This window comes from Microchirus variegatus (assembly GCF_963457635.1).
Source record: "Microchirus variegatus genome assembly, chromosome: 5".
Taxonomy (NCBI): Eukaryota; Metazoa; Chordata; class Actinopteri; order Pleuronectiformes; family Soleidae; genus Microchirus; species Microchirus variegatus.
In genome coordinates this window covers 993,475-1,007,825 of record NC_139806.1, presented here as the reverse complement: position 1 = coordinate 1,007,825, position 14,351 = coordinate 993,475, and the positions used below count along the sequence as shown (strand labels likewise).

At 40.8% G+C, this 14,351-nt stretch overlaps 1 protein-coding gene across 1 annotated transcript in view; it reads left to right on the top strand.

Annotated features, from left to right (window-relative positions):
• LOC310926689 (phospholipid-transporting ATPase IH-like) overlaps positions 1-14,351 on the top strand; it is a 182,482-nt gene that overhangs the window by 141,039 nt on the left and 27,092 nt on the right. Inside the window, exons 30-31 of the mRNA XM_083888875.1 lie at positions 9,224-9,289; positions 9,394-9,497. Coding sequence (XP_083745001.1) covers positions 9,224-9,289; positions 9,394-9,497 — 170 coding nt within the window. The remainder of the gene's footprint in view (positions 1-9,223; positions 9,290-9,393; positions 9,498-14,351) is intronic.

The following is a 14,351-nucleotide window of genomic DNA, read 5'->3' as shown; positions in this document are numbered from 1 at the left end:
TAATGGTTTTGGCAAAGATTGAACTGAACCTTATAATTACAACAATGATAAACTTATTTTGTCCCATATTTCATAAATAAAGTAACACAATGTTAAGCTGGTAATCAAGAAAAAGGTTGACATGGTTCATTATACAAATTAATTACTCGTTTTAAAATACTATGCTACAGTTTGACTTATGATGGACCTATATTAAAGCACAAAAGTAGTTTTTTGTAGAGATGTGTAAATTTACATTTCAGCTTATTAGCATGTGGATATAAAAACATTTGCCTGTTTATTTTATTAAATTATTATAAACCCTCTCAAGTGAATATAGCCATGGTAATGTTGGAAAGATACTTTATATGAAAACAGAATTATCAGTATAAAAGCAGATAACATGTCAAAAAAAGATAAAGTAAATACAATATGTGACTGGATACAGACCAATAAGTGTAAACAAAAATAGTGGGTATTTACCTGGTTTCTATATGGTGAATTTTGGTGTATTATTGGGTTATAAGCTGGTAATAAGCAGGTAGCTACAGCCCCCAATTACTAGCTATTTACCCAGTAAATATATGGTAACAGAAATGTGTTACTTGGTATTAACCTGTAATTAGAAGGTAAGAACAATGGCCAAAATACTGGGTAATTACCCAGTAAATTATAAACGTTGTTATATTAATGCTTAAATTACATTATATTAACGCTTATATTACTTAGGCTAAACTGTAGAACTGTAATCTGGTCATTAAAATGACTACAAATGGAATTTCTTTGTTTTTTTTTCTGTTTTTTTCTTTTGGTGGCACTCAGTCCAATGTTGGGTTCCTAAATTGGCCCTCAGGTATCAAAACTTTGAGAGCCCCTGTACTACATGCTTCAAATCACAGTATTGTGGGTCTTAAAACCATGAACTTTGTGTTTGAATTAAGGTTGTTTTATCGCTGTCTCACATTCCAGAGCTTTTGTTGCTTTTTCAGCCAATCAGCTGACGATCACGGAGAATACACATGGTTAATTAATATGCACGTACAGCGAGAGAGGGAGGGGGAGAGAGAGAGAGTCTGGAAGTTCCAGCAGTTACTTGTGTGCAGTGCAGTGCGAAATTAAAGCGTTATTATCATCAAAGCAGTCATCATCAAAGCTTTGTTTGACAAAGGAAGGCAAAGAAAACCTGAGAATAAGTCAGCTGTGGCTGAGCTTCTTCACAAGGACAGAGAAAGCACAGAGACTGCTGGTGTGTGGACTGTTAGCATTTTAAGCTAGCGATCTTTATGCTAACGTGTTAGCAGAGTTCATCGTCACAAAAACAACAAACAGATGGATTATTCCGTGGCTGAAAGAGAGCAGGACACACACGGTAGTTGTCTGAGATGATGACGTGACGCCAGCACCGCTCTATCTCCTATCTAATTGGACATTTGGAGGCGAACAGACGTAAAACTGCGATGAAAAGGAAGCACGCCCGGACCTCTTATCTGATCGGAGTCACTGAAGTCTGCCGGAATACCTTTCAGTTTCTTATGGGGTGAGTTTTCATTAACGTTGTTAATCTATGTTGTGTTAGTGTTCATTCAAAGTCACATACAGACGCACATAGGGACGCTGTCTTTTAATAATCCACTGTGTGTTTCAGAACACCGTTTGGCTACATTGTTATTAGCTATGCTTGCTAGCTTGCTTAGCTCGCTAGCTCGGCATTGTATCATTACAATGAGAATGATGCGTTATGTTGCCATAACGGTTTTTAGCTGTACTAGAGATTGGCCAGCTCACTATTGGCGTGTTAAAAATAATACGCACTTCGAAACTTGTGTTCGGTCAGATGAGTGTATTATAAGCCGTAAGGGGAGCATGTCACGGCCCGCAGGTTCAGTTTGATAATTCATATGCTTTGAGACGAAACTCCCGTGTTCTAAACCTAACTTTGCATTGAATGATGTGTGAATGCCACACCTTTGCATGCATGAATCACACATGATTAACACAATGTGTGATGAACGTGTTAATTACACGTGCATTCATGCACATAAAGGTGTGGCATTCACACATAATTCAAGCAATACTACTGATCAATCTATACTGATTCAGTGATAAAGTGCCTGTTAACATGAACCATGATCTGAAACAAGTATTTTTTTAATTTTTTTTTCAGAATCCTGGGCATAAGGATTGGCATGTGATGTTGCTGCCAACCCATGTGTCCAAGGCCTCAGTGTGGCGTCTATACATGAGGTCGGCTAAGGCTCTTGGTATGTGTTAAAATTGATTTCTATACAATACTGCAATATGTAATGTGTAAAATGTAATTTTTTTGGAAAAGTAAAATCTTTATTTTCATTGTTGTTCTTGCTGTCAACAGGTAGTGGAACACAGCTCTCCTGAAAGTCGCCTCAATATTCGGCAGCTTGTTGGAACGGCAGATGACAGAGTGATAGTAAAGGCCGACTGGCAGACACATCTGAGTCCCTACTTTCGAAAGCTCCCACAGATCAAGAGTTATCAGCACTGTAGGTATTTATATTCAAACTTCTGCATTTTAGAAATAAAAAAATCATGAATGGACATAATATTGTTCCTTGTGAACAGTGAGCCATGTTTTAAATATCCTGTTGTGTGCTTCTATTCTGTCACACAGCTTTGATGCCAACAGACCAGGTGTGGTGCTTGCTCAAACTCACAGTGATGCAGAGCCTATCGAGTTTCAGCTACTGCGCAACCCAGGTTGACAGTCTTCCCGTCCTGTACATTTAGCCCGCATATCAACTGTGATGGACAGAGTGGGTACAGCCACATTGTGGTGGAGGAACTGGTATTGAAGATGATAATATAGTAGATGGTCTGGAAAATATTGAACTCTCCTTCACACACTTAGATATATTTTATTTGATATTTTAAGTATGTATCTATCTTTCACCTTTCTTGTTTCTCATTTTTATTCAAGTGCTTTTTGTAACAGAAGAATTTCTCTCTGGGGATCAATAAAGTAAATTCTGATTCTTATCAGTCCACTGAAGTACTTAAGGCAAATAACACTACATTGACATGCACTACATTCATTCCTTTGTTTTCAAACTGCTACACTGTTTCTGTCCTGTGGGCTAACAGATATCAGATGTCACTGACAGCTAGACTGGGTGAGGGGTTGTGACCATGTAAATGTGATGCAAATGAGCAGCTATTGGCCTGGTTCCTCAAGAAGGTCAAAATCTTTCAGGCTTAAGTTCTCCCTAAAGCAGTTTGAGGAGTGCCTACATTCAAATGGCCACATCTTCTTCAAGAATTATCAGATTTACATGTGTTTGACATTGTTGGAAAGCTTAGATATCACACTTTCAGAATATGTAAATAACTCCAAAAGTCCCAAAGTAGACTTGTGACCGCTTTTGCCATGGCTGGACACATATACCATAATTAATAACATAAATATACAGTAAATACTACTGCAAACACAAAGCCTATACATTATAGTTTGAACCAGTGTACAGTGTGAAATTAAATGATGGTACCGACCCATTCCTTTAAAGTTTTCTGCTTCATAAAAGTCAGACTGTTGAAACTCCCCCCAGTTCAATGGTCATCTCCCTGACCAAGCCCTGTGTCTGATACAGGGAACACATTTTTACAATGGTCCTTCTACAAGGGCTGAGGTTCTACCTGGAAATGTTTGCTCCTGAATTTTTTTTTTCAGGAAAGGGTTTTTCATGGGTTCTTGGCAATACTTATGGTTCCAGTAATAACCACTTTGATCCAGAGAACCCTTTAAAACCCCTTTCCCAAATAAAGGGTTTTTAAAGGGTTCTTGGTGGAACCCTCCAAAGGGTTCCAGGTGGAATAAATAAATATAAAAAGGTTCTACCTGGAGCCAAAAAGGGTTCTCCGATGAGGATAAGCCGAAGAACCTTATATGGTTCTACTTGGCACTTTTATTTCTAAGGGTGTACTTCCCTGGCACATCAGGGGAAACAGGCATGAATATGAGGGCTGTCGGGCCCCTGCTTTACAGGCTGGTGACAGAACCTGCACAAATGACTTGTTGGCAGCTGCACTGCTGACTTCCTCGGGTGGTGACCCTGGCCACAGACCCAATGCATCAAGCTCATTCCTCATCCATGTTCTACTGATGGGATCAGTTCCACTGGGCATGGCAGAGCTGCACAACACAAAACACAATAACACCCAGTCTACACAACAAGAAAAAAATATAAATATAAACGTAAGGCTATGGTTAAAACATCCATCCATCCATTATCTACTGCTTTTTCCTCCTGTTCATCATGGACAATTCCATCCTTTGTTTCCAGAAGGGAGACATACAGTATAAGTGTGATACAGACATTAAAACAAGGACATATGCTTATTGTCTGTGAGGGCATTTAAGAAAATAGAACATTTACCTTGAGAAGGAGACGAGGCTGCTGCAGACTGAAGAACTGTGAGCGACGACTTTCTCTCTGGGCTTTGAGAGAATGCACATAATTAAAGTTAAAATAGATATCATTGTCAAAAGATAGGAATAAAAACACAACAATATGTAGTGCTTAACAAATTTATTAGACCACCACCCAAAGCCACGGCTGCCCTAAATTAACAGGTAATTATAAAAAAATATATATTTATGTTTCTGTAATGTTTAATACACTCACTCAGCTCGTTAACTAAAATGATATTGTTAATGCTAAAATATAAATAATATTGTGATTCATGAATTTCAAACAAAAAAATAGTAAGCACATTATTGTTGATTGCAAAATTCAAGTTATTTGCTTTCTTTTTCAGTACAGAACAATTTGTTTTCCTGGTTGAATGTTGTATTATGTATTTTCTGACTTTTCACTGAAGCCCAGTGAGCTTGCTCGAATTTGGGTATAAAAAGTTTGATTCAGTTATTTGCCAAATAAATACCAATAACATATTTAGTTTTTAACAAGTTTTTCACTCTATATATAGTGCTGTAACACCTATTATTATTATTGTTGTTCTTATTATAATAATAATAATAATAATAATGATAGACAGACAGACAGATAGATATCACTGTAGCACCTATTACTAATATCCATCCATCCATCTTCTACCACTTATCCTGGGCCGGGCCGCGGGGGCAGCAGTCTGAGAAGGGACGCCCAGACCTCCCCCTCCAGCTCTTCCGGGGGGACCCCAAGGCGTTCCCAGGCCAGCCGGGCGACGTAGTCACTCCCAGCGTGTCCTGGGTCTTCCTCTGGGTCTCCTCCCGGTGGGACATGCCCGGAACACCTCCCGAGGGAGGCGTCTCGATGTGGAGGAGCAGCGGCTCTACTCCGAGCTCCTCCCGGGTGACAGAGCTCCTCACCCTATCTCTAAGTGAGCGCTCCGCCACCCTGCGGAGAAAGCTAATTTCAGCCGCTTGTATCCGGGATCTTGTTCTTTCAGTCATAACCCAAAGTTCATGACCATAGGTGAGGGTAGGAACGTAGATTGACCGGTAAATCGAGAGCTTTGCCTTTCGGCTCAGCTCCTTCTCGACCACAATGGACCGATACAACGACCGCATTACTGCGGCCGCTGCACCGATCCGCCTGTCAATCTCACGCTCCATCCTTCCCTCACTCGTGAACAAGACCCCAAGATACTTAAACTCCTCCACCTGAGGCAGGATCTCTCCACTGACCCGGAGGGAGCAAGCCACCTTTTTCGGGTAGAGAACCATGGCCTCGGACTTAGAGGTGCTGATTCTCATCCCAGCCGCTTCTCACTCGGCTGCAAACCGCCCCAGCGCATTCTGGAGTTCCTGGTTCGTAGGAGCCATCAAGACCACATCATCTGCAAAGAGCAGAGATGAAATCCAGTTGCTCCCGAACCGGACCCCTTCCGGCCCCCGGCTGCGCCTAGAAATTATGTTCTTAAAAATAATGAACAGAACTGGTGACAAAGGGCAACATGCACTGGGAACAAGTCTGACTTACTGCCTGCAATTCGAACCAAGCTCCTGCTCTGGTCGTACAGGGACCGCACGGCCCTTAACAAAGGGCCCCCGACCCCATACTCCCGGAGCACCCCCCACAGAATGCCACAAGGGACACGGTCGAAAGCCTTCTCCAAGTCCACAAAACACATGTGGACTGGTTGAGCAAACTCCCATGAACCCTCGAGCACCCTGCGAAGGGTATAAAGCTGGTCCAGTGTTCCACGGCCAGGACGAAACCGCATTGTTCCTCTTGAATCCGAGGGTTGACTATCGGCCGAACTCTCCTCTCCAGTACCCTGGAATATACCCCGGGAGGCTGAGGAGTGTGAACCCCCGATAGTTGGAACACACCCTCCGATCCCCCGCCCACGACTGCCACCCAAATCGCACCGGCCCCTTATGGCCCTTCATGCCTCTGGTGGAAATGCTCTCATTGATTAGAATGGAAGAGATTTGCAACGGCGACCGCACAGCTGACGTTCCGCGGCTGTAACGCATCCAGTGGAAATCCAGGGTGAGAAAAGCCACTCGTGCCGGTGGATCCGCTGGTGGATTCTATAAGCGTGGGGCAGTGTGGAAAAGTCCACGATCATCGGCGGGTTTTCGGGGGCTGGACTGTTGCATGATGAAGAGAACTGCACATGCAGGGATTCGCCTCGGGACGAGGGTGGCGGCAGAAGCGGTGGCGAGGGAGAGACTGTGACTGACGGAGTCGCTCTTGGGTTGTTCCGGTCCGGCGCTGAAGAAGACGACTGCAGTGGTTTTAGTGTGCGGCTTATATTCAGGTGCACTGCTAGTGCTGACAGTAGACTAGTCATTTTTTAATTGGCCTAATTATGCATTGACGTGTTTTCATGTGCAAGCCTTCAATAAATATAATAAAATAACAGTTTACACTTGTGTTATTTAAAGGAAATGTGTTTTGTTGGCACCTCGTCTATTTTGTTTTTCTGTTATTTTTTTGTCATTTCTAATTCATAAATGTAGGCTGCTTGCATGGATAGGAAAATGTTTTTAGAGGGTAACTGTCTCCTGCTTTAGTCTGTAATTGTAATGTATGTAATTGTAGGCCTCATTGTGAGGATATTTGATGCCAATGCAATTTCTTTTCGATGTGTTGGCCTTCATGAATAATTTCAAATCGCATACATATCCATTTGTTGAGTCAGTGTTTGGCATTTTCAGGGATAAAACATTACTATGAATAAATATATTGGGTGACAACAACACTATCTTTCACTGTTACTCCAGAGTTGAATGTTTGTCACAAAAACACATTGTGTCGATTTGATTCCCTCCAGGCTCTTGTAAACTGTGAACTCTCTGGAGTAAGATGAAGGGAAGTTAATCAGGAAGTTGAAGATGTCAGGATACTGCAGGTCTGCAATAATGTCCTCTCTGGTGGTTTCTAACTGCATAAAAAGCCTTATAATGATCAGATAGATTCAGTCTATCAAGTTTTGTGGTATAATCTCCATGGATTTACAGTAAAGTGTGCTGTGAATTCTGACAGGTATTATGCTTATGCTTATGCATATAAAAATCTAATTTTTATCTTTTACTCCTATTCTTCCATTTATGACAGCTAAACAGGTTTTCCACTGTCTTCCTCTGCACCGTCAGATTGGGTCCTTTTATTTTTAAGAGTTAAGTGGGTTTTGCATCTGATTTTTATGTATCCATCTCCAGCTACAAAAAACTATTTTTTTTCTGCTGGCCTTCCTCCTCTTCTTTCTTCTCTCCTCTTACGTTTGTGTTGCTTTTTCTTTTTCATTGCTTCTCTTTCTTCCTCCCAGCTAATGACAACCAACACACAGATGGTAAGCCTGTCCCTGTCTCTCTGTCATCTTTCCCCTTAGTTTCACTTTGCACTTTACTGTTTCATCCCTTCTCGTGACCTGAAAAAAAACAACCATCACCTGTTCACTAATCATCTCAACTCCATTAGTTCAGCCTGCAGTGCCTGCTGTTGATGCAAGGGTAGCTTGTGCCATGCTCACAACACCTTAGCATCATGTCTGTGTGTGTACTTACATATTGAAAGGTAGTAAGGACATTGTGAATGTGCGGACAATTTGGCTGGTTAGGTAGAGTACACTGCACACTGTCCAAACTTGCACAAAATATCTTATTGTTGCAAACTTTCGGTCATAGACCTTAATTTTTCTTTCAAAATGAGAGGCATCTTAAATAGGATGTGCCAACCACTACAAATCAAAATACATTTTTCTGCAACAATCATTATGAATAATGACAAAATGAAAAAATATACAATAATCATAATAATATTTTTTAATTGGTTAAAGAGGAGGTAAAGGGGTAATTGTGAATGGGCAAAGAAATTATAGTAGATGATCCAGTGACGGGTTTCACATACATGAATTTAAATCAGTACACTCATTTATCAGGTCGGGACTTGGGCTTCAATGATTAATGGATTATTAATTGATCACACATTTTTCACACAGACATAATTTTCAACTATAATTACAGTAATAATCAGTTTAAAAGTTTTTTTTAAATAATTATAACAGGTTGTCTGATTTTTCAGCTTCTTAAAAGAGAATAATCATTTTGAGGATTGAAAAACACGGACACAATTTTATGGACCAAATGATTACTTGATAAATTGCAAAAATAATAGACTAATTATATACGAAAACAATTGTTAGATGCAGCCCTAGTTGGAACAAACAAAAAACTAAATGAGGACCAATCACCAAAACCCAATGGGAGTGTGGCCATTTTGGATTGAACAGAGATTGGGGAGAAATTTTGACAAATTCACACATGCTGTATTTGACCAAACTTCACTATAGATTTAATGCCATCAGCTTCATGTATCATCATACAGTGTAGGCGCTAGGGTTGTCAAAGTTGTGGCTAATTCTGATGTCTCGCCAAAAACAACAAAACAGTTATAACTGTACTACACAAGGTCAGAACTGAACCAAACTGGCATGTCACACACATTGACATCTCATTTCTCCCTTTCATCATATCATGTGATGATCTCTTCTCCACCGGAGTCCCTGCCATCTGTTTCATTAATTGATTCCTTATTGAATACTTACAGTAAGTAATTGCACTTGAATGATCCAAGTACAGTTACCTGTGAGTCCCTGAGTTTGAATCCCAGTTGTTCTTAAATCCAGATGTTTAAAATGTTTTTGAACAGTTTCCTGCTGTGTGTGACATTATACACTGACCACACTTAGTGTTTACATGAATCTGTGGTGTGAACATGTGAAATGTTGAGCTAACAGCGGCTGTCATTTGCTTCTATAGATGTTTGGAAACTGGACGTTTGGGACACTGGTCTTCACTGTTTTAGTCTTCACGGTTACATTTAAGGTAAATATATGCTATATAGACATGCAGTTGCTCAAGTAAGACTACATTACAGCTCAATGGCATATGAAGGAGAGGTATTAACAGGTCTTGTATTTCTCTTGCAGTTGGCTCTAGATACTCACTACTGGACTTGGATCAATCATTTTGTCATCTGGGGCTCTTTGATGTTCTTTGTGGTCTTCTCTTTGCTGTGGGGAGGAATCATCTGGTAAACAAATATCTGTTGTTGTTTCGTCAAAACATATTTTTTCAGACAAACAGACAAACACAAAAGCATGTACTTAAGTAAGGATAAAATACCTACAAACATATACAGTAGATGCATAAAAAAAGCTCAAGCATCTATCAAGGTAAGGCTGGGCAATATCAATAAATTCAAAGATCACATATTGTCAAATATCTTGACACTGAGCATACACATTAATGTGGACTGTTAATTAACTGTTAATCAGGTACATGTAAACAATGTTTCCCAAAGTGCTGTACAGTAACATTAGAATAACATAAAATAAGCAAGTTAATACTAAGTAAAATACAAAAAAACAAAAAACATGGCACACTTACAACGCCAAGGAGTACAAGTGCTTTAAAAACAGGAAGTTAATGGGCCTGTCAAATATTAATTGGCATAATGCCATCCATAATGCCATTGATGTCACAGGTACATTCCAATAGGGGTTTCAATCAATCAATCAATCTTTATTTGTATAGCCCACAGTTTACAAAACATAGTTTGTCTCATGGGACTTCACAGGGTTGGTAACATCCTCTGTCCTTAACCTTCGACCAGGGTAAGGAAAAACTACCAGGGAAAAAACCCTTATAACAGGGAAAAGGTTAGAAACCTTAGGGAGAACCACGGGTGAGGGATCCACTCCCTGGACGGACAGACGTGCAGTAGATGTTACCCAAAACATACAATACACAATGACAAGAATAAAAAGTGAAAAAGTCTTTAAATGCCAGGGTCCACCTAGATCACTGGGTTTGTCACAGCCTGTAGTGAAGGCTGTTGTGGTCAGAGACTTGAGGATGACGGAGTCCTCCTTCCTGTCCTGACCTCATGTCGTTCACTGGTGTCAGCAGAGCTGTAAGAGATTAAAATCAGAGATTTGCTACATGTGGATTTATGTGCTACATCTCATGGGGGTACATAGGGTAAGTGGTGAGGGATGAAAAATCGAGGACGGGGTAGACAAAGTGCAGCTCGTGCAAAGTCTGGGTGCTCATTCTAGGTGCATGATGGGAAATTCCCCCAGCAGTCTAAGCCTATGGCAGCATAAGATAGACTATTCTAATCAGGACATACCTGATCTAGCTTCGACTATAGGCTATGTTAAAGAGGTAGGTTTTCAGTCTCACCTTAAAGGCAGAGACCGAGTCAGACTGTCTGACTGAAAGCGGAAGTTGGTTCCACAGGAGAGGAGCCTGGTAGCTAAATGTTCTACCACCGATTCTACTTCTAGTTATTTTAGGAATAACCAGTAGACCTGAGTTCAGGGAGCGCAGCGGTCTATTCGGTTGATATAAAGTGATTAAGTCACAAATGTAAGTAGGTGCCTGATTATTCAGGGCCTTGTTTGTGAGTAGAAGTATTTTTAAAATCGATTCTACTTTTCACTGGGAGCCAGTGAAGAGAAGCCAAGACAGGAGTTATATGATCACGTCGTCTGGTTCCAGTCAGTATCCGTGCTGCTGCATTCTGGACAAGTTGAAGGCTTCTCAAGGACTTACTAGGACATCCAGACAGTAAGGAGTTACAGTAATCCAGCCTAGAGGTTATAAAGGTGTGGATAAGTTTCTAAGAGTCTTGTTGTGATATAATATTTCTATTTGTCTTGATGTTGCGAAGCTGGAAGAAAGCTGTTCTACATATATGCTTAATTTGTTCATCCAGTGATACATCCTGGTCAAACAGGACTCCTAGGTTCCTTACTGTAGTGCAAGGGACTGAAGTGTTACTGCCTAGGTTTAGAGCTCCACTTGAAAGTGGTGCTCTTATATCTTTTGGCCCGAGGACCATGACCTCAGTTTTTTCTGTGTTAAGCATCATCCACGTCTGTATGTCTATGAGACAGTCCTGGAGTTTAATAGATGGGTTTGGGTCGTCCGGTCGTACAGATACATATAGCTGGCTGTCGTCTGCATAACAATGAAAATCTATGTTGTGTTTCCTGATAATGTTGCCTAATGGCAGCATGTACAGGGTAAAAAGAATAGGTCCGAGCACGGAACCCTGAGGAACTCCGTAGTTATTATTGAATATGGAGGATTCCTCGTTTACACTTACAAACTGAAATCTGTCCGATACATAGGACTTGAACCAGACAAGTGCCGATCTTCTAATCCCAATATCTTGTTCGCAGGATCTCATGATCTATCGTATCAAATGCTGCACTGAGATCCAGCAGGATCAGTATAGCCACCAGTCCTTTTTCAGAGGCCATAAGAATATCATCTTTTACTCTAAGTAGTGCAGTCTCTGTACTATGGTGGGTTCTATACCCAGACTGGAACTTTTCAAATACATTATTGCTACACAGGTGATCGCACAACTGGGTGGCTACAGCTTTTTAAAATCTTTGACATAAAAGGGAGGTTCGAGATCTGTCTATACTTACTCAGAATGCTACTGTTGAGAGAAGGCTTTTTAAGTAATGGCTTAATTACTGCCATCTTTGGGACGCAGCCGCTCAGTAAGTCTAGAGGAGGAGACCAGTGAGGTCAGCTCCGGGAGGCTTATAGGAATAACATGATTTAGTACGTGTAAAGCTGGAGCCGCGATTAAGTCTAGGCTCGCTGTACTAAACTGGTTGTTAATTCTATCTCTGATCGCTTCTATCTTATCGTTAAAAATGTTATAAAGTCATTACTACTCAGCGATCGAGGGATCGATGGATTCGTTGCATCGTGGCTCTCCGTCAGCCTGGCTACAGTGCTGAAGAGGAACCTGGGGTTGCTCTTATTTTTCTCTATTAACTCTGAGTAATAAGAAGTTCTTGCATGTCTCAGAGCTTTTTTATAGATATCAAAACTGTTCTTCCACAAGACAAAGTGACTGTCATTGGCCGCGTTTCCCAGATTCAATCTTTCTTAAGGACTTAAGAAGGCTCTTAAGAAGGAATGGCTAAGAAGGTGCGCTAAGATACGGGTGTTTCCCAGACGCGTTCTTAACTGCCTTTTTAGGAGAACCGTAAGATCAAGCCAAAGAAGCTTCTTAAGAATCTCTTAATGAGAGCTGTTCACCACGGTGGTGCTGAAACTGAATCAATTGATGCCAGGCAAATCAATCACCCACCACTTTATCAGCGCATAAGTCACACACAGCGCCCCGTGGTCCCCCCACACAGGTGCAATTAGGCTCAGGGGCGCCTGCAGGAATTAATGCTATGGTACGCACGCCCATCAACGTTACACAGCCCTATAAAGGCTAAGTTAGATTTGTTCTAGTGTGCCGTTAACGTATGGCGTTTTGACAAGCACACCAGTTGTCTACCTTGTTATTGCCCATCTGGAATAACTCCTCTAGCTTTACTGCGTCCATCCTCCATCCTTTCTATTGTCGTTGTTTATAAGAACTTGCGATATCCATGATGAGTACTGAGTTAGTGGATTAGCTTCACATTATGTGCTGATAACCATATATTTATAAAATAAAAAGAAAAGAAAAGAAAAAATAACAAAAAAGAAAACAACAAGTAGCCTAGTTGCGCGTCTCAAACAAAGTGTTTGCACGTGGATATAGCATTAAGTTCATTTTGATAACGTGTGTGTGTGCCATCAGGTGTATCCAAGTAGTAATCAAGCCCATTAGCGCATATATACCCCCGTGAATATTGGCACACACATGTGAGAATGGAAGAAGTCGGCAGCAAAAAAACCAAGCGGGCACCGTCGTTTACGTCGTTTACGTGATGAAACATGGCTGGAGGGCACACGAGAGCTGTTCAGTGATTTTTTCAACTGAACTGTCAGATAAACAGCGACTGTAATAATGCTGCTGTTTAGAATCAGTAGCATTAGTAAGTACAACTTCAAATGAGACCAGACAGTGGTCCGATATCAAAGGATTCTCATCAAATACTACCAAGTTATGTATGTCAATACCATATGTCAAGATAAGGTCAAGTGTGTGTCTATGACGATGTGTTGGTATGCTAACCTGCTGCTTGAAGCCAATTGATTCAAGCAAAACTTTAAAAGATGAGCCAAGACTATTATTGGCTACATCTACATGAATATTAAAATCACCTACTATGATGATTTTATCTGAACAGAGAACTAAATCAGATAAAAAATCTGCAAAATCACTTAAAAAGTCAGAGTAGGAGTTCGGTGGTCGGTATACAACAATAAACTGGAGTCTGTTATTCTGTTTAATACTTGAGTCTAACAGACTTAGAGTAAGGTGCTCAAATGATTCATAAGTAGACGTGGGTCTAGCGGTAAGCGAAAGTATACAGTCAAATATTGCTGCGACCCCTCCACCTCTGCCATTCCCTCTACGAGTATGAACATTGGTGTGGGAAGGGGGCGTTGCTTCGTTTACAGATACATAATCATTAACTTGAAGCCATGTTTCTGTTAAGCAGAGCAAGTCAAAATCCTGTTCGTTTATCAATTCCTTCACAAGCAATGCTTTTGAGCGGAGAGAACGAACATTTAACAAACCACACTTAAAACTGTTCGTTCTCGGCTCGTAGAATGTCCTCGTGTTTATTTTAACGAGGTTACTATAAATGACTCCTCTCCTGTTTCTCAGTGACTGTCTAATGTATGGAGCCCTAGAGGCAGACACTGTGTTAATCCTAAATCTATGTTCATATATAGCTTTATCTTTATATATAGCATAGTTATTATCTATAGGGGGCGACTGAACGAGTGGAAGCACAGAGAAGTGTGTTAAACTGCAACTCTGTTTCCTGGTCCCGACTGCTTGTTGTCACGTTTTGGATCCAATAAACGTTGTCATATTTCTGGAAAGGAGGGAAGCTCCATCCAGAGTGGGATGAACACCATCCCGTCTAATAAGACCAGGTTTTCCCCAAAAACTTTGCCAGTT